This window comes from Rhea pennata, chromosome 8 (assembly GCF_028389875.1).
Source record: "Rhea pennata isolate bPtePen1 chromosome 8, bPtePen1.pri, whole genome shotgun sequence".
Lineage (NCBI taxonomy): Eukaryota > Metazoa > Chordata > Aves > Rheiformes > Rheidae > Rhea > Rhea pennata.
Window position 1 is genome coordinate 18734674 of NC_084670.1, and position 22034 is coordinate 18756707.

At 34.1% G+C, this 22034-nt stretch overlaps 1 protein-coding gene across 1 annotated transcript in view; it reads right to left on the reverse strand.

Annotated features, from left to right (window-relative positions):
• HFM1 (helicase for meiosis 1) overlaps positions 1–22034 on the reverse strand; it is a 39707-nt gene that overhangs the window by 16805 nt on the left and 868 nt on the right. The window contains exons 3-18 of the mRNA XM_062580997.1: positions 20490–20811; positions 19462–19706; positions 17796–17843; positions 15917–15987; positions 13643–13775; positions 11162–11313; positions 10735–10812; positions 10413–10574; positions 9756–9956; positions 9587–9675; positions 8657–8700; positions 8463–8564; positions 6211–6356; positions 5503–5597; positions 3645–3778; positions 2641–2688 (exon numbers count right to left, since the gene is read on the reverse strand). Coding sequence (XP_062436981.1) covers positions 2641–2688; positions 3645–3778; positions 5503–5597; positions 6211–6356; positions 8463–8564; positions 8657–8700; positions 9587–9675; positions 9756–9956; positions 10413–10574; positions 10735–10812; positions 11162–11313; positions 13643–13775; positions 15917–15987; positions 17796–17843; positions 19462–19706; positions 20490–20811 — 2070 coding nt within the window. The remainder of the gene's footprint in view (positions 1–2640; positions 2689–3644; positions 3779–5502; positions 5598–6210; positions 6357–8462; positions 8565–8656; positions 8701–9586; positions 9676–9755; positions 9957–10412; positions 10575–10734; positions 10813–11161; positions 11314–13642; positions 13776–15916; positions 15988–17795; positions 17844–19461; positions 19707–20489; positions 20812–22034) is intronic.

The following is a 22034-nucleotide window of genomic DNA, read 5'->3' on the forward strand; positions in this document are numbered from 1 at the left end:
TCCAAGAAACATAGGCTATTTAAATTCTAAATGACAGACCTGAGAACTCACAGTATTTATACAAAAGATTTCTACTAAAGTTGTAACACTTAAATAGTTGAAATTTCAAATATCCACAGGTATTTATGAGTCTTTCATTGGGTATTTTTGCACTGTACTAACTGCGTGTGTGTTTACCGCAGTAAACCTATTTACCTGCTGGTGTTGCTTATCTACATGAGGATGATCAAAGTGTTTTGTTTGTTTTTATCTTTTTCAAAACCAAGGAAATTAAAAGGTAAAAGTGACATTAATACAATGTTGAGAATTTAAACATAAGTTGCTAAAGCACTCAAAGTGATAGTTCCCATAGCAACTAGAACTCATTCACATCACAAATGCAATATAGGAAAACATAACTAACAATATATATATTACTATAAAATATTTCATGTGTGCAGGTGAAGTGAGCTACAGTTTCTGTAACAGCTTAAAAAGAGGTTGCTTATGAAATCAAAGCACTTCAAGGTAATACAGTCCACATCTAAAAGCATTTGGAAGAGTGGCCTTCCATGCCTTATACCATACAAGCTTATTTAGGTCAGAACATGCTTTACTCCATCCGTTCTTTTCAACCTGCATTCCAAAAATAGAAATGTCCTGATCTAAAGGAGATGGAAAACAATGGAAAGAGCACAAAAACTGTATTTATTTGCTTACTGATAAATAACTTTGTTTTTTATCTGCAATAAAAAATGTTTTTGTGTGTCTTATATTTGGAGATTTCAGCAGCACTGTATATGGTTAGAGATATCTGGAAGCAGGTCCTTGTATGCCTTATGCAAAATAACATCAGCATAGTTCAACTAATCCCAGTATCAACCACAGATGCTTCTATATTTTTTTTTTAGAATGTTCTATTTTTTGTGTAAAATTCAGTAAATGTGTAGTGAAATCCAAGTAATGCATATACAAATTTCAGAATATACCTCAATCTATACCATGTTTTCATGCACCCGGCCCCCTTCAGATATTTAAGTTCCATATGGTATAATATACAAATCTACAGAAATAGGATGGATACTTGTGGACTTTCACTGAAGAATCGTAGAATTGATAAGGTTGGAAGGGACCTCTGAAGATCATCCAGTCCAACCCTCAAACAAGTGGCCCATATGGGGATTGAACCCACGGCCTTCCCATTATTAGTACCACGCTCTAACTAACTGAGAAAAACCTATATTGAATTATAATTTTAGATTCATTATAAAAATTAAAAAAAGAGTTGTATACTATTTTCAGATTGAGAACATCAGAGGCACTGATCCCCAAATTATTTAGTCAGCTGTGTATTTTCTGACAGAATTGTATTCAATTAAAAAATAGTATTAAAAAAAACTTAAATGAAATGACTGTTTTATTCAAGTCTCAAAAAAGAAAAATCTTCCAGTAATTTTTATAATATAACAGAAAAACATGGTACTGCTAAATGCAATTGGTCTTTTTGTAGCTGTAAATTTGGATGCTTCATTCTCACATTGTTATTCACCTGAAGAGCACATACAATCTTTTCTATTATCTAATTGCATCTTCTTATTTCATTGTTATTGTATTATATATTTGCTATTCATATACAACACTTAAAATGAATTTTGAATTAACATAGCAAATAATCCTTAAGAGAATCTACTAAATCAGTGCATCTGAGATATGACTTGAAATTATATGGAATACTTCATGCATAGAAATGTTCAAAAACTACAAGTCTTCCCTCCACACACCTAAGCAAAATGAGTAATTCAAGTCTTCAAGTGCCAAATTTCCAGGTAACAAACAAACAGTATACTAAAAGGTATTTCTCTAGTAGAAGGTGCTATGGTCTGAGGGAGTGGAATTGTCATATCATACTAGTCCAGATGCCTGAAGTGAAACCATACAATATGCATATTGTAACTTATCAAAAATACAGAATTTAAGAGTTGTTCCAATTCTCCAGTTCACTGAATACATCACTGGACAAGATCTGCCACATCCTGAACTTCTCTGAGACACTTTTTTCACGTTATTTATGTATTTGTGAATGATGTGTGCAAAAATATCCACCATTTAAAGACAGTGTGTTCTCTTTCTGCATCTGATGTTTATTATAATATACTACACATACTATAATCCTGCAATTTTAAAATGCTTCAGAATAAGGTGAAATTGTTTAAAGTTTTACAACATTTGTTTTTGAGGTGAAATTTATGACACAGAGATGACGACAATTTCTGAAACAGGACTTTTTGAAAGTATGTAAACAAATTAATGAAAGCAAATGAGATAAAAGAATGGAAGGAGAATTAGCAAAAATGATAAGCATGCAAATTTAAAGTTATCTGTGTGCTAAGTTTTATTTCTGAGTATGCATATATAGATGAGGTAGGTAGAGGCATTTTTTCCTTCTTTATACAACAAATATTTTTATACTAGTCAAAATACACTGACAGTGTTCCAAAAGTACGGAGCAATAATTAAATTAAATCAATAGCATAACATACTAGATTGTGCTTATTCTATGAACAAATCCATTGAAATTAATGGAGACACTTAATTTGAAAAAGTATGAATGAATCTGGCCTAAATGTAACATTTTACTGAAAAAGCTCAGAAGTCACTGACCTTGTAATTTTGCTTCAATTCCAGCTTTATCCAATCCAGATGAAAAACCTTCAAGAGGAGACAAATTACTTTTTAATCTAATACAATTATGTACTTCATCCTCAATATTATAACCTATCAAAATTGATTTGCTCATTTTAGGAGCCTGACAAAATATCCAAAAGTGAAATATTTGTAAACATTTAATATTCTGGCAACAAATCCAGAGCCATACACAGTGCAAGTACATAAGCACACAGTAGTGTGTGTTAGAACAGATGTGAAAAGCTAAAAGCTGCAGATGCTCCCCTATATAACATACCAGAGTCCTAAGCGTTGTGGAAATGTTGGCAAGAAACTTGCTGGTAAATACTATTTCCAAAGCTAAATATCAACAAAGTTGCAAAATGTTATGTAAAATTTTCCTATTTTAGAATACTGGAGACTACCTAAGTTATAAAATCTGTTCAAGTACTAGTTGTGTTATGTCCCAGCCCCACGCATAAGACTGAAAAACTAGTCCTCAGCAGGTTACTAATGACTTCATAGTCATGTTTATGGCAAGTGGCCAGTGATAAAGGTATGATCAACACTAGCTACTAAGATGCTGTTTCAAGTTGAAGACTTCAGTATTAAGATTATTAAAACTTTGTTTTAGTAAAGATATGCAATATTAAGCAAAAGTTCCTTCTTAGCAGCAGATTTTATATTCAGTGCTGAACACTACATTATGGTTTGATACTGCATTCATACATGGCCCAGTGTACTAACATGGAAAGAAATGGATAATTACGAAGCTCTAAATGCCTTCTTCATGTTTTTAAAGTTATGCCATCCTGAAACACTTATTACTTATATTAATGCAATTGGAATTACTTTCCTTAAAATGTTACAGATCACACTAGACATTTCATCTTCAACCTCTAATGAAACAGTACTCCATTAGAACAAAAGAAACAAAGTGTATCTAATATAGTAGACTACAGCCTAGTGTCATAATTTAGATCAAATCAAAACCAACAAACCATAATGAGTTGGATTTTTTAATGCTCTAATGTACAAAAATGTTGATCGTATCCATTCCAAAGCTACAGTGACATCTGTGATGGTATGCAGCACTATTTCTGCATTTAAATGTTCAACAAGATGCCTGTGCAAGCTAGCAAGAAAACAAACAAACTGTAAGCATATTTTTCAATTAGTAATAGAAAAAGTACTAAACTATTTTTGAAAGTAACAATTTTAGTTACTTTACTGCAAACTGTTGACTTTAATCAGTGAGGCCAACAGAATACAGTGAATAATATATAAATAATCAAAATGTAATTTGTTGTTACGATTTAATATATAGCAATCAAAAATAATTCTTTCAACTGTGTTGTTTCATGATTATTTAGAAAACAAAGCTATGCATATTTACAGCTTACAGCACAGTGTTGAATATATGTGAAAAAATAAACCTTAACCAGATTACATGAGATAGATTTCCTGTTTTATTCTTTAGTATCTTAACCTTCCTATATATCTGACTCTACTGATATTTTGTTCACATCAAGAGAATTCTGTAGCCTGGAATTTTCTAAACTCTGTTGTCTACATATTCAAAGACATGCTTTGGATTCAATTCTTGCTTTTTTGGGTCTTTCTAATATGCACTTTTTCAGTTTAAGTTTTACAACAGGAATCTACAAATAACCTTCTTTGTTAAGTTTAAGATGACCTAGAGTTGTTTTTTTATCTTCTCTAAACATATGTATCATCATGTCTGAAAGACACAAAATACATGTTAATAAATGAGTTGTTAGACTTGGAGATTGATCATCACATTGCTATCAAAATGTAGTTTATTTTTTAGAAAGATCTGCATATCTACAAGTACAAATTCTAAACTGAAAAAACCCCTTTGAAGTGAATAAACTTCGGTTCATTCATTCACTGAAATGAGTGATCTCATTTACAAGCAAAGCCAATCAACTGAAATTAGTTTAAATACAAGAAAAACTGTTTGAAGTTCATCTCTGATACTACGCTTTCATGAACTGAAGTAGATATGAAGCAGCTCACCTATTCACTGAATTTTAATATTTATGTGGTATCATAGGAATGCTTTAAAACTCAACTTTATTTCTCTAATTACTACAAATGAACTGACTGGTAGTGTATTGTTGGCTACTACCACGTACTACTGCTTCATCCACCCAAAACAAAACATGGTACTTTTAATCTCTTTCATTTTATCTTCAGTGACTGCTCACATATAAGGCTTCTTTCACTTTCCATCACTGTACTGGCAACATACAATTATATTCCCTGTTCAGTTCCCAAATTTTGCCTCCTCTAAGATGCATTTTCTTTCCTCTTTCTCACCAGTGGAACTGCTAATCTAAATCTTAGAAGTTTGCTATTTCAAATATTGTTTAAAGAAAAATACAGTTTGTAAATACAGATAAGAAAGTATGTTGAAAACTCCACAGCTACAAGCAGTCTTTTCCTATTTCTGCTATGTGCATGTTCTAAAGTTGAATAAGCTCTTCTTTTTGTCTCCTGTTCTTTTCATGTATCAAGCAAAATTCGGTTCTTTAAAAATGAATTTCTAAGGAAACTGCTACAACTCCATTATTGTAAATATGTAGATATGTAAATATATATGAATATGTAAATATGTATAGATATGTAAATATTCTCTGCTTTTCTTATTTAGGTCTCTGACTTGCTGCTGATCTGATAAAACAGAAGCTGTTACTTCTGAATAGCTTGATTTGGTTTTCCTTTGATTCTTAAGTTTCTCCCAAATAGATCAAAATAACCCCCAAACCACACTCTTAGAAATTATGAAATATTGCTATCTTCAATATAGTGTACTTAGGAAAATTGTTTAGTTACCTGCTCTCTATTATATCTGCACCACTTAACATCTGTATATACTTCTCCCTTGTACTCAAACGAGTCATGATAACTGCTGTAGCTGTAGTGTCAAACTGAAAAAAACCCAAAAAACTGCAAGAAACTTCCAGTTGAATATGCACTACATACCAATGCATGAAAGCACTAAAACTGTTTTCTCAAAATGCATGTTTAAATCATTGTTGAATGCCAAAGCATGCATAACTTAAAGGCAAGTTCTAACTCATGTGAGTAGTGAGCAGGACTTCAGCATTCCAACCCCACCATCAAGCCGCTCACCACACCAACCTATTTGCACTCTATACACATATATACCAGAGACATTTCTAGAAAAAAACACAGATCTGAAAATTTACTGACTTCTTTATGAGGATCACAGTGAAGTGTTTGTAACCGTAACCAGAAAAAGTAATTTACTAACAATGAATTCTCATTAGTAATCTCCAAATATTAGAAACATCTTCAGATTTTTTACACAGCAGGGTGAGGTGGTGCTTTTCAAATGACAATGCAAAAGCAAACAGATTTTTTCTTGAACACAATGTTACCCTATACTAATTTAACTATAAATAACAAAACTGTAAAAACCAAATGTTGCAATAAAGTGGCTGGTATTGCTATTTCTTTGTCAAGTTTCTACTGACCTGCTTTAACATAGCATCAGCATAAAAAAAAGCATTAACTTACTTGAGGCCTTCCTGCTCTCCCAATCATTTGCAGAATATCAGTTTCACTGTACTCCTGGAACATTCCTCCAACATAATGCATTGTGGATTTTATAACCACCAGGTGTGCAGGTAGATTGACTCCCATAGCTAAGGTACTAGTAGTAACTACATCAAATTAAAGTATATTGATTTCAAGATTAAATATATTGTTTTCAGCATTAAAATGTCTGCCTATTATCAACATTTTAAAATAAGCAGCAAATAAGTGGCTCATTTTCATTGCTAAGAGCTCTTATTTTCCAACAAAGTGAGTGGGAATTGAGGGCACTTTCCGCTACACAAAATTAGACATAGAATACTGATATATATTTGCATAACAATTTCAGTATATCTGATTATCAGTATAGACACTATCAACTATTCTTTAAGAAGATCAAACACATCCCAGATATTCTAGCTATTTCTTCATATTTGCAGATAATCCAGAATCCAACTTACCTTCACTATAAAACACATTCTGAAGTAAGATTTATTCACATTTCTTCATGGATAGATACTTGAATATCTATCAGCCAAAGCCTGATCTTGCTTTGTAGTCATCAGTATCTTTAAAATTTTTTTCTTAAGTCTTTAATCATTACCATTGTTTCTATTCATGGTACCAAAACAGAACCACCACTATTACTATAATAATACTTTAACAATACCCACTCTCATCCGGAAAACATCAGTCAGATTTGTTCATGTGCAAATTCTCTCTCTCATTTTTTAGTTCACATATATATGGAGTGCTGGGCACTGAAAATGGAAAGGCAGCTATACAGGTCAACTGATGGAACTGTTTCTTTATTCCAATTCCTTTTTTTGAAATGAAAACTGAAATTAATCAGTTATGGGTACATCAGGAAAGAAGACTCCAACCTAAATTAAAGGTATACAATCTCAACAGAACTATTGTTTTTCCTATTGTGGTAGTAGGTAAACCAGAAATATTTGACAAAAGAAATGACCTAACCATACAAAAAGTTGCAGAGACAAGTTACTTATGAGTGCAATCAGATCTTAGAGATGCATAGTCCATGTACGTATTTACACTGCAAGTACACATGTGCTCTTTTTCAAGGCCAAAGAATTTTTCTCTTCTGCAAAACCTGTAAAAGTTGTATTCAAACCCTACCCCCTTCACACTCATACACAAATTAGGCATAGTATGACAATGCACTTTTACTTTTCTCTTAGTTGCAGAAATATAATTCTAGCATTTCAGATGACCGTGAAACATTCATAGGAACTATATATCTCAAATGACTTGAGAACTGATAAGCAACTTGGCATTCTTTTAGTGATAGCTCATATATGCATTCACATTGTGTTCAGCTCTAGCATAGGGTATCAAAGTCCTTTTCGCAAACAGCAATTGCAGAATTACTGTCTCCTGCGACTTCAGAAATGCCACAGCAGTTGGCAAAGTCATACACAGAGCTCTGGGCGGCTGAAGTATAGTTAATGGCAGGGGTGATGAAACCTTTTAATGGTATCATGGATACCACAACTCTGGCAAAACATGCCATCATCGTAGTAAGTGGATCTACCTTAAAAATTCATATTGAGTTACAACAATCACTGTACAGAAATGAAAAATCCACAAATCTTTCAATGTTCTACATGAACTACCTACACAGTTCTCCAAAGGGTTTGAACTTCTATATGAAAAAGAGAAAGCCTACATGAGATGAGACCATCATGTCTCAAGCGGACACCTTCTTCTAGGTAACAGCAGACGGAACATTTATCAGGAGTCTCTGATAAAACACCTTGCACAGGAACTTGCCTATGCAAGAAGCATAAAACTGAAAGATTACTTTCAGGGAAGCTGCAGCTACAAAGGACACAAGCAAGGAAAGCATCATGTGAAGCTGAGAAAAGCAGCAATAACAGAGCACTGCACTCCAACATGCTGGCTGAACAATACTAAAGGGAAATGAACATGGCCACCTTGTAAGAATATATGAGAGAGAGTGACCTCTGTTTATGCTGAAAAGAAGAAAAGTACTCTGGACCTTAGTGACAGGGTACATATAGACTCATAGTGTAGAAGTACATGTGAATCATAAAAATATTTTTATTATTCTGGATTTCACAAAGTAATTCCAAAGGCTAGTCATAAATAATAGAATCTGAAACTTTACCACTTACAAATATCCATCTTCTCAAGCCACGTAAACAGCATTCTGACTTGAATTTAAATTAAATTAAATTAAATTTACTTACAGAGTACTGGTATATCTCCTACAGTAAAAGCTCCTTCTATTATTTTTCTATCAGGTAGCTCCATGCCCGCATGATGGTAAGCCACACCATACATCAGAAGATCTGATAATGAAATAACTATAACCATTATTTTACTCAAGTTTACTCAAGCAAATATTCATTCACAGAGCTAAAAAGCAGTAGGTTATACTTACCTCTCAGTTTGGAATCTTTCAATGAATTTGCAGATCTCTGTAATCTACCCAACATAGAAAAACAACAATAATAAATCTTTAAAATCCCAAAACAGAATCACTAATGTAAGCAGAATATGCACAGGAACTGCTATGTTTTCAAAATGCACAATTACCGCACTAAAGATTCTAAGAAGTATTCCTTGACATGTACATTTATTTTTTCCATATTTTCCTGCAGTTCTACTGCATTTGTGCTATTAAATATGTACTTAGTTTATAACTACGTGAGAATATCAAAAGGACATCATATTAAAACATCTTTTGAAATACACAGTCTTTGGATAATTCCAGCAGCTACCCCTCCCAGCTTTCCAAAGGCAACAAACTGATTCTCTGAGGCAGCTGCTACAGCACTTTCAGCCCAGTCATCTTTCCAAGTTACAAAATACAATTCAGCGCTCTCAATCAGATGCAGATCTAGATACTTCTGATAGAAATGTAAGTGGCAATTAGGAAAGCAATGGAGATGCTTTGTTCACATAAGGCAAAGGAAAACATGGTCAAGATCCAAGATCAGGAAGATGTTTCTGCAGCTGCCATGATGGGACAATACAGTAATATTGGGTCATAGTCACTAACTAGTAATATGGGTCACGGCTGTATTTAAGGTGCCTGATACTGCAAAGACTTTTTATGAGCTTAACTTCTTACACTAGTAAGAATACGTCCAGTGAAAGTATTTATATGCTTAATCTTTGCAGTGCAAGACTTTATGAAGTCAATGAAAAATACTAATTTTTAAGCAAATAAAATTCCCCAAGAGGAGTGTCAATTTACCAAAAAGAATGCTAATTGTGATGATGACTTTGTTGCAGATACTCTTCTGCCAGAAAGTGTAAAAGCAAGTTCAGTAAAGCAAGCAGACACATAACAATTAAAATAAAATACCTTTGTTTCTGTTCTATACTCAACAGAAATTTAGCATCTTTTGCAAGAACAGAAGCAGCCTGCTGTACTCCTTTTCTTGTTGCACAAAACTATAAATAAGAAAATATTTTGAGTCAACTGTTCTAAGAAAGAAACAAGTTTAAATGTGATAAAAAAAAAGCTGTTGTACCACAAGTGCCGGTTTTTGTTCAGCATAAGTTTGTATAATACTAGCTATCTTGTAGTTAAGAGTTAAGTCAAACTTGAATTCTGTCTGATTGTCACTGCATGGAAAACCAAGAACAACTTTGCGTAGCTTCACAGGTCGGTGATCTTCATCTATTTTTAGACATACAGCAGGCATCTTACCATCTGAAAGCCATTCTGCAATCTTAAAAAAAGAGTAGAACTTAAGTGATAAATTTCTGCTTTTAAGCATATTCTGTTCTAACTGCATTATTCACCTAAGATTAACTTATTTTTGTTATTCGAATGTGTTAACACATTTGACTTTGATTTTTTCATTAAAACCATAGGTGAAGGTCTGCTTTCTACAGGACGAATATAATTCGGATTGAAATCTTAGTCTGTTGAGATTTATACTTAGAAATGAAAATCACGTACAGAGATCTAAAACTGAAGCAAGTCCATACTCAGCTAAGAGTTCTATATTATTGTATGTCATTTGTTGTATTAGTATCAATCACACAGCTGCCATCACCTGACTGCCATCACCTTGCAGTACCAAAATGACAACTTTGTTATCTATCAATCTGAATTCAGAACTCCAGGTAAATTTTATAAAATATAACTATAATAATTAAAATACAGTTGAATTTTAACTTACATCTTCAGCATTTGGGATTGTTGCAGAAACAGCTACAAATCTCAAGGAAGGAACAGTGTCATGACTCTCTGAAAGACGCAAAAGAGAAGACTGAACAGTCTTCATCCGACTGACTACAACTTCTAATGTTGCGCCACGGCTTTCATCCTTTATAACATGGACCTATTAAGAATTTTAAAACATTTGCAAAATACTTCTTCTGTTACAACCTATGCATACGTTAAATATATATCTGATGCACTATCTAAGAGGTTATTAGAAGAGATTATCCTTTTACCTTCAAGAACAAAAACAGCTTCTAAAAATTATTATTTTTCTTTACCTCGTCAATGAGAAACAGTCGCACAAGCTGCACTATAGAGTTGTCTCTCCACCTTCTAGTCATGCTATCCCATTTCTCCTAGGAGAAAAAAAAATGACAAAAGGAGAAAAATGTTTACAAAGACAAGGTATACTAAAAGTAGAAGTGTAAGGAGACATGCCTACAAGTGATAATCTCTTTAAATAAAATCAATCAAATGAATTCAAGCTGTGCCATGTATGGTTTATCTGGCACATTATTATATTGCTAACTGTTGTTTATATGCAGTGAAGTATGCATAGGAGTTTTCAGACAAGGACAAAGATCTTTAAATTAGTCTGAAATTCACTCCTCATGAACAAAAAGGGGCAGGCCCAGCAGCATGTATTTCTAGACTACTTATGACTGTTCATTCTAGATTATTGTAAGAACTTGGATTAAAACCTACAGGTGTAGTTATAATAATATGAGCATGCTGTATTTCAAATAGATCATCCATCTCAGTATCTCCTGTCAGTTCTTTGCAGCTGAGTCCTATGAGTCCAAATTTTTCTTTCCAGTCATCAAAACGCTGACTGCACAGAGCTTTTATTGGAGCCACTAAAAATAATACAAAATTATAAGAGTTATAGCAAGAAAAGCAAATCTTCAACTACACCGCTAAAGATGCTAAATGCTTACATTTTGAAGACACTATCCTGAATTTAATTCTTCAATTTTCAGCTTTGCTCCTAAAACCACAAAATTCAAAATTGGCTTGCTACTCATCTCTTATGCATAAATCAGCTTTGAGCTCTGGGTCACAGTTCTTCCTACCAGCAACTGGAAACAGAGTCCTTGAATTAAATGTATTTACGCTCCCTCATAATTGTGATTTTTTTCTAAATCACATGTGAAAAAAAAAATCACTTGGCTATCAGAATCTGGCAAAGGCTTTCTCACAGGCACAAGAAACCACAGGGAAGACCATCCTTTCTAATGAAAGATCATACAAATGCGAATCTCACTCCAGTTCAGAGTACAATTTCTTTGGGCTCTCTGCACTTAGACAAAAAGGGGGGGTTATAAATGAGAAACCACCTATAAGCAGGAAATCGTATCCTAGAGGAAATCAAATCTATTTACAACTAAACGTACAATTAATTGTAGTCACTGTCATACAGAGCAGCTACCAGCACAGGTAGCAGTTCCGACACTGGTACTGATGAACAGACTCTTAAAATAAACTAAATAAGCTTCTTCCTTTTTCTTTCTTTTTTTTTTTTTTTTTCCTGAGGGGGCATGTGCTATACTTTTTCAGATGGAGGCTGATTTCTAGAAATCAGAAATAACTCTCTACAAGGACTGACATTAGCAATGTATATAAGTCTAAACTGGTGGGAATGTATATGGAAAATGCAGTGATGCAAGTGAAAGAAGAAGTGATCCATCAATGATCTGAAAATAACAACAATAAAATAGGTCTGGCTATGATTGCATTATATGCTAGCTACAGACCACTGGAAAAAATCAACCATCAGCAGACAAGAGAGCCCCAAGACAAAGAGGCTTAGAAGAACCAGCTTCTGCTTCAACAGGAAGTGTAAAACCTCATGAGCCTATCAGTGGCCTACACAACAGAGGAAATCACTAACTGCAGAGAACTAATTAAGCTATAAGGAAGTGAACACGAAATTCTCAAAGTAGTATCTTTGGCTAGCAATGAGGGCAGAACGCAAGAAATCAATGATCACTCCCTAAACATCGGCTACCAAATCCCTAGCATATGTAAAAGCTACTGGGAAAGAATTCTAATTGGTATGACTACTGCAAGCTAATTTACATACACTGTGCTGCTGACAAACCTGGAGAACCCTCCTGTAGTACACAACCTGATTAACACCCCTGTCCCAACCTCTGGAAAACTGACATTTCCCCTTCTCCATCATCATCCAACCTGAAGAAGTCAGCAAACCTAATTCCACCATCTGTCAGCTGCTTCTTTACTGAAATTTCTAACCAGAGTAAGGCCATTTTGCACCTATTCTGCCAAGGCAATCAAAAATATTACAGTATTACACTGAAATGCTCCTCCTCCACGTGCTGACAGAGAAACCATAATACATGCTTGTTTATAAAAGCTCTATTAACAATATATAGCAAACTCCACATCAAAACTATCATTATTACAAGAATGTTGACTCATTATAATTTGAAAAAAATACAAGTAAGGCTGAAATCTTGTGTAAAGATTAACCACTAACAGCAAGACTGATGAACATTTCACACTGTATCAACTAATTAAAACTAGTATGAATTCATAAATCTCATCTGACTTACATGACAGGAACTCAATTCTCCAGAAAGGAAAGACACAAGCATAGTCACAGTTGTGACCATCTTCAAGTATTTTTATTAATTTTCATATAGATTAATAAAAACCCATGAAGAGCACAGCTCTGTGGCGTTTGTACTAGTGGAAAGAAAGCAACTATTAATGTGAAATCTTGTCAGGTTAGGGGATGGTGGAAAATTTGATCCTCTTCTCAGAGCCACAGATGGGCTCTGATATAAAAGATACTCCCTGATTTCAGGCTCTGCCACTGAGAATACGGGATAGTTTCTTTTGTTTCCCTCTTCTCCCCATAGTGTTCACCTTGCCTGCTTAGAGGACAAACTCCTTACAAGAAGGATTCTCTTTTTTCTTGTATAGGCAATAGTGGCTACTACTGCCACTAATATGCAATGCTGTTAAATACTAATAATAGTTACTATGGTAATGAAAATAAACAAATTCTAAAAGAAACATCTTTTTTTAAGAATGAAGTAAGCCTAAATTTCTCAACATAGTTCATATCAAGATTATTAAAGCACTCATTCATAATCTCAACACTTAGAATGACATTTTCTACTGTTGTCACCAAGATGTTTAAAGCTGCATAATACTTACTGTAAACAATTTTAATATTTAACCAAGGCATTGGGGTTTCCATAAGTAATCTGGTAACAGCTAGCTCAAACATTACAGTTTTTCCAGAGCCAGTCGGAGCACAAATCACAAAATTCCTATCTGTATAAAGAAGCTAGGAAAGAATTCAAAGTAGTAAATGCAAGGCAGCTATCCATTATATCTATTCATACATTGGGGTAAAAAGACACTAAGAAAATGCTTATTTCATTGACAGACATAGTTCTCTAAAGTATTTTGCATTAGATGTGAACTTTAAATAATAGCTGAAGAAAGTATGTCTTTTTTGGTGCATTCACCACGGAAATATAAGAGATACTGTTCATTTAAGGCTATTATGTAGTAAAACATACCATTTTGTGACAAACATAAAAATACAAATATCTAGTCTTAGATGACATTAATGCAGAATAACCGACAATATCCAACTACAACCAAACGTACGCTCACATTTGAGATACTAATTTTGCACTTAAAATGCAATTTAAATGTTTTCCTTCTGTAATCAAATATGCATCCAAAATCCAAACTTTGCTGAAAACATTAATTTTAATAGAATGTTAAGTTTTAAAATAATTATGAAAGTAGGTTTTGTATGATTGTTCTTTTCTCCTTCCTTCCCTCACATTCCTTCCTCCCTCATCTCAGAAGCCAGGTATGTCTGTAACACATTCCCTCACTTGCCTCTCACACTCCTCTCTCCTCCTCAGTGGCACTCACCTGCTCTCCATTTGTGCAACAGACTCCCTGCACAGCTTCATTTGCTTTCTCCCCTTCCAACTCCCCATGGATTCTATTATTCTTATTTTTTGAAATTCAGCGAATGGCAGCCCTCACCTACGACCTGATTTATAATTGTGGCAATGAGTGACACTGACAGTTCCACATAACAGCTGCAGGAATTACCTTTGTTTCCTCATCTACCACTTCTAGTTTTCCAGTGCTCACACAAATCAATACAGAATGAATATAGAATCTTTCCTGATTTTTGTTAAATAATCATATACACCATTCACTGTGCTTCAACCACAGAATACCAAGTTGAGTATTTGCCATATTTCTTGCAACCAGAAAGTGCTACCAAGTTGCCAAGTTGAATCCTGCAAACTCAAACAATTAAAATACACAAGACCATTATCTTTTTAATATGCTGTTTTCTCTCAACCTTTCTAACATGGTACTTCTTATACATGATAAGCAAAAATTGTTCTTTCTGATACTCTACAAACAAGTTTATATTTAGGAGTACTAATTCATGAGCCACACTTTTTTTTTCCTCTCTCCTCAAAACTACTGCCCCCAGTGACATCTCTCTTTCTAGAATAATGGAAAAACATAGCTATAAGCAAGGCTTACTTTCATGAAAGTTGCAAGAAAACGGTCATGCAAGATTATTTTACAAGTATTAATTATCAACAGCAGTAGCAATCAACAAAGGTTATTTACTAGTAATAAGATGTACATCATGGCAGAAAATTAACACGCATTTGGAAGTAAGGAAAAATACCACAAATGTCTAAGGACTATAGATATAAGTAAAAAACGTAAAAGTATAGTTCCCCAGATATTTCAAATATAAGATTTTTCTGCTCATGCAAGCACAATTCTTAACATCTTCTCTGTGTAAAATATTAGCTAGTGGATAAGAAATTCAAACAATATTTTTTGCTACACCAATGTAAAATACATACTAAAATATTTTCATGAATGACAATGGGATTTCTCCCTGGTGAATAAAAACAAGAATGAGCTGAATAAAAAATTTTAAATGCTCTGTTGAAGACTGTTGAGATCTGTATTTCCTGACTCTCTATAATACGTCTTCCTCAGATTTATTGCTTTCAAAGCAAGCTTGGGTTTTTGAAGAAAGAGCACAGCCTCTAAAAAGAGGCGACAGATAAATACCACCTTTCCAAAAGGATGGCCTCCTCTACAATTCTGCTTTTCTTAATTTTCCTCTAGGAAAATTGTTTTAAAAAATATTACTAATCTCTACATGTAGCTATATATATAATTAAAGATATCACATGAATATATTTAAAATCAAGAAAAACATTCTAAAAAAGTTCTTCCGGTCTCTTCTCACAGATTAATATAACCCTGCTCACCCGCTCAACTATTCCAAGAAGAAGTTCTAGAAATATTGTATCTTCCTAAGCCCCTTTAAGTTCTAAATATTAAAGTACTACTTTAATTTATGCTACACATTTATCCATAAAGTACTACTTGCAGCTGTAACTAACGTTTTGTACTTACATCATCCAAAGCTTTAGACTGTACATAGTTAAAATACGGAAACTCCTTAAAAATACTTCTAAATTGGGTTGCTTGAGAGCACATTAAGGAGCTGAAAACAACTGAGTGAAAACTCTGAAATCTGTTGTCGTACTATAAAATGTACAGTTATCACTTATATTACATTCTCTTATGTTACAAGAAATGTGCTCTTTCTGTAACTTAAACAAAAAATTTAAATGTGTGTAATGATCTAACTGATACAGACTTACTGGAACAATCAGCAAAAAGTAACTTATTAAATGATTTAGTATCATTACTTAAATTATTGGTGTGCCATATATTCCACATGACAAAACACTACATTAAATAGCATTAAGAGATGTCTCAAGGTATACCAAAAACCGACATGAAGAGCACCTCCTCTTCTAATAGACTCCATGAAATGGAATATGGTCATGGAATATAAAATTTTAAGGGGCAGACATTTTTTCTACACCATAAAATAGATACAAGAGTAAGCAGAGCACTGCTTTTAATGCATCTAAACATGCCACTGCCACACGATATTTGTAATACAATGGAAATAAATTAACATTGCAGTGTATGCCCAAGAGGTATAGAAAGTTTAAAGAAGTCTGCCTATAATATGTTAGTACTAATAGTGTTTTTTAAAACACTTTCAGTTGTTTTTCAAACAAAAAATATTCTTATCTAAAACTGAACAGAAGAAAAAGAATATTGTTTCTTTATGGATCCAAATAAGTGAATCTGATCTTGTCTGGACTTGCACTAAAGCCCAACAACTAACAGCAACCATCTGATCAGACTGAGGATACAAACAGTCAGACATAACACCAACAATAACAAGAAAAATGAGGCCTTAGATGGATGTTAGATTCATTTGAAAAGATTCAAAAAAAGAAAAAGGAAACTGAAACAAGGAATAAAATGAAGAATTAAAGTAGTTAAAGAAAAACATAGCAAAAAAACAAAGAGCACAAGTAATAATAAATATTTAGAAAAATAAGGATTTTTTAAGAGACTTCTCTAAAATTGCCCTCTAAATAAATGATCCATTTTCAAAAGTGCAGAACATTGAGTATCTGTAATTGACAACATCAGAACAACTGAGTACTTACTGGTTTTGAAAATTAGGTCACCTCTTCAGCTATTTATATAAATTTAATTGCCTAATTTTAGACATTTACTCTTCATGACATTTATCCTACTGTCTGACAGGTTACTAGAAACAAGATATTAAAGAGACAGGGTAAAAAAACAAAAAAAAGAGTTTGGTAGATACAGCTGGGTGTCTAATTATATTATGTTCAAAGCAGGTGTAACAAAGAAAATTACTGTAAAATTTGCTTAGAGTAAGTTAACGGATGGAAACATACTGTAAATTTCATACTACAACATAAATACTGATCTGTAAAGGGTATATGAAGTTTACTTTCTCTTCAGAATATGGGACAAAAACTAATAAATTCCCTAATACACCTAAATACTAATTAATTTGTGCTTCAGTTAAAGTATATGAGGGTATAAGTATGTGTGTCTCTGTATAAAGTTTGGCCTAAAATAGATACTAAGTAAACTAAAAAAATTTAATGTTACATTTTAAAAATTAATAGTTTTGAAGATGAAAATGTGAATGTCTGATATGAGACAAAATTTGCTGGGCAATGAATGATCTATTACAAACTGTCCTTATGTGCTCTAGTTTTGGAGGTCCCAGGGGTAAACTCCTATTTATCATTCAATTCTCAGTTTTTTCATTACAAATCAAAACTATTACAGTGAAATGCATGACCTCCTGTGACTACATATTAAATACTAAAATTTTGTGCATGTAAAGGGTTATAATGAAATCAGCTATAGCAATTAAAAAGGATACGAATTTCTGTAACAGCCCTCAAAGTTTCCCAATTTCTTTCTGCAGTTCCTAAAGAAATAAAAGTTGTAAGTTTATAAAATCAGCAATCATTGTTTTCAACCAATAGCCATAAAAAATACCTTCCCAACTCCAAGCTACGCATCCTGCGAGGAGCTGCAAGGCTATAACAAGGTACAGGTGATACAGAGGAGCTGAAAGGTGAGAAGAGGGAGGTCACAAGCTCATCATTTTAAAATAACCACCTTGGTGGCTCTCTGCTGAACTCACTACAGTTTAGGGATATCTTTCCTATATCAGAGGCCCAAAACCTGATGCAGTATCCTAGACATAGTCTAACAGGCGCTGAGTGGAAGGGGATAATCATTTCCCTTGATTTCTTTTTGATATAGCCCAGGATGCTGTTGGCCTTCTTTGCTGCTGGGTCATGCTGTGGGCCTACTGCTTTTACAGAGAGTTGCCCCTACTAGTCAGGCTCAGCTAGGGCTTCTCCTTCCCAGGGGAGGACTTTACTTTTTTCCTTTAGAATTTCATGAGGTTGCTGTCAGGCGCCTCCCTCCAGCCTGGCTAGGGCTCTCTGAATGAAAGCCCAGCTCTTGAGTGTATTGACTGGTCTCCTCTTCGCCCCCCCAATTTGATGACATACAGACTTGATGAGAGTGCACACTGTCACCTCCTCCAGGTCAGTGACAGAGACATTAAACAGGTCTGTCCCAGGAGAGACCCCTGCAGCACTCCACCCATGATAGGTATGCAGGCAAGGTGCAACCATTAATCACCACCCTCTGAGCCCCACCATCCAACTAGTTTTTTACCCAGTTTAAGGGCGTACTTGTCTACCCGTTCAGACCTTAATGTCCTAACTTGGATACAAGAATTTTGTAGAGACAGTGTTGAAAGCCTTGTTAAAGTCAATGACACTCCCTACTCTCTTCTTATCCAGAAATCTAGTCACTTTAACACAGAAGGCACTCAGGCAGGAATCACCTCTTCCATTGCTGGTAAGTCTACTATGCCTCCAAATCCCTCCTTAAACCACATCTTTGCCTTATAATTTTCTTTTAGCAGTATTTTTCTAATCTGTATTTCTGTAGCACTTAGCCTAATATACTAGGCACACTCCACAGATGTAATGATTCCCTGTCCCCAAAACATTAAAATCTAGGGAAAAAATACATATATTTAAACACTCTTAAAAACAAAAATAATTTCTAAAACAAGCGCTTCATTGTTTCTACAAAATTCTCATCACTTTCCTCCATTTTCCAGATTTCTCCTATCTAAAATCTAGCTGTAAAAAGATACGAGTGTGAGCCCCACATCAAATTTCAATTCCTGAAGATGAGATTATTTACCACATCGAGGGACCAGGCTGTTACTTTTCAAATTCTTGAGGACACAGATTTGGAGTGACATTTTCAAAAAGGCCCACATGACTTAAAAGCACAACTTCTGCTGACTCCTAAGGCACTTCTAAAAACGTGACTGTGTCTTCATAAATTGTTTACCCAATACCCAGCCCATATTAAAGAACAACGCAAAATAAGTTTCTTGCAATTGTAATACTGTCTAATGTAGCTGAATGTCTAACTCCGAAACTGTTCTTTATCTTATATCATGAATATCAAGATAGTGGGCTATTGTTATTAAATTGAATAACAATAATTACCTTTTATATCCAGAATCTTTGAAGCATTAGAAAATGATTTTATTTTAATTCCACTTTTAGGAGGAAAGTCCCCATCATTTACCCTTTGTAGGGTAAAATCTGAGTCTTTAGTTACTGGAATATGATTATTATGTCTCTGTAAGTCTTCTTTTTTCATCTCTCTCATGTTTTCATTTGTTTTCAAGTAAGTACCGTTTTCCTTCATATCAATGGAGTGATCTTTAAATTCAGGTATTTTAAATAATCTGCAAAAGATACAGGATCTTCATTAATTTATTATATGTCATGCAGTTTCTCTAACATTTGAAAAATATGCATGTTTATACTGGAAGCAAAACTAGTAAGGTATAGTCATACATGTAGTTTGGATCTCATTTTATTTGCTTCAGCTGACATTCTTCCACACGAAGATGACTCCTTTCAAAATAAATTTTAGTTTTACTTTCATTCCAGAGCTGAAATAATAAATGACCTGTCCAGATGGGCTCTCAATCCCCACAGCAGATCCACTCTCAATCTTCTGCATAACTAAAAAGAACTGAGGCTTCTGAACAGAGCTTCTGAGGAGTGAGAAGAGCAGGGCACAGAAGCCAAGTTTATCTGTAAAACTCCTCCTCCAAGGTGGCACTGAAATCACGTAGGTATGCTCGGCTACCTTTTCACTTCTTAAAAACAAGTGACCTTAGTTTTCTTGCTCTTTACCGAGTGAATGAAGAACTAAATATAGTATTTCGAAGAACCCTTGTTCATTTAAAACCCTTGAACCCTAGTTCATTAATCAAACTAACCTCCTCCTTACACTCCTTGTAAAACAGGCTGAGCTTAGGACACGTATAATTACAGTACTAAAAGACTGCCAAAAGGAAATTTCTTTTTCTCCTTACAGTCAATAAAAATGAGTGCCTGGAGCCCTATTAAAGTACTTTCATTGAAGAATCAAAAACTCTACATTTGACAAATATACTTGAAACAACAATATGATTCTGATAGTAGATGAATTACCATAATTGACTAGAAACATACCATACCTTTTTCTTAATGCTGAATGGATACTCTCATCATCACTGTTGTCTGGAAAATTAATTAATATTTTATTTTGTGAAATATTTGCACCAGGTTGCTGAGAAGCCCCAATTCCCTTTTTATGTTTATCTTGGTCAGAAGAGAGAAATGATGAAACCATTTTCAGACTTTCACACTGAAAATCAGTTTTATTCCTTTCTCCTAAACTTAACTGGAGCACTTCTTTTTTAGAAGCTATACCAAAATGAAAAGTTGCTCGTGATTTATCATTTACTTCCTCAGTATTTCTCCTGCACTGTTGTATAGACTTCTGGTGCTGTCTCTCTCCTACAAAAGACAAAAATTATTTAACATATTAATATTCGCTCACATTCCTATTCATATTCATTTTATTAAATAACTTCCACATAAAACAAACCAAATTCACATATGTTATATGAACTGATACTCTTATCTTATTGCAACTTCATCACGTATTTTGTGACTTCTGTTGATGCACGTGATACATCACGCTATCAATTAAAACTCATAAAAATACGGTTAATTTCTATGATTGCTATACAAAGCAGAAGAGCAAAACTGTTTCTTAAAACTGAAAAGTACATGAAAATTACTATCTCCTATACACATCCTTCACTTTAATCCTACAGACTTGTAGGATTACTGGAAACACTTCTCCCTGCCCTCTGAATAAAGATAGGCTTTCTAAAAAATGGTACAATGAACAGGCTTGAAATTCCTACGAGGAATAGTCACAAGACAAACCCTGCAATTCTAACAAGTCGAAATTCCTAATGAAGTCATTGATGGTTTGGCTCCCTGATCAGCTTAGCTAATTATGTTGTTTTGTAGGGTTATTCTCAACAGAATCAGTGTACTGATCTGGCTGACCACATGAGCATCACTGCCAGCAAGACAAGTAACAGTAGTAACGAGCAGTTGGATGAAGTAAGATGACAAAACATCTCCATTCACCATCCTTCACTTAGATTTGCTTGTCATTTAACCATATCCTAGAGTATGCATAAAATTCATGAATAAAAATAGCACAGTTTGTCACCATCCTCTACTGATTACAATAGTATGCACCTGGAAACCTAAAAACTACAATGGCCAATTTGTGACATATCCTTAACAGTTCTATGAACACAAGGAAGCTCATCTGAATGAGCAGTCCTTAATGGCATTGCTCTTGCATAAGAAACTAAAAAAATACATTCTTAACATGGTAATTCCTAAATAGAGAGTATCATAAATCAGCACAGCAACTAAGATATTTAGAAATATACTTGTCAGTGATAAAGCAAAGGAATTCCTTAAAAATACTTTTCTCAAGGTGATATCGAACGTCTAGATGGAAAGAACCTTATCATCAATCACTGGCCAGACTCCAAATTTTGCCTCTTGAAAAGCAGTTTGAAAAAAGCCCAAAACAGGAAGTCTCATTAAACTCTCTGTTTCTTGGTTGGAGGACAGGTCAGTCAGGCCAATGTGCTGCATTACGCTCTTATAACTGCTTCCTATTCTTCCATATAGCATCAAAACACAAT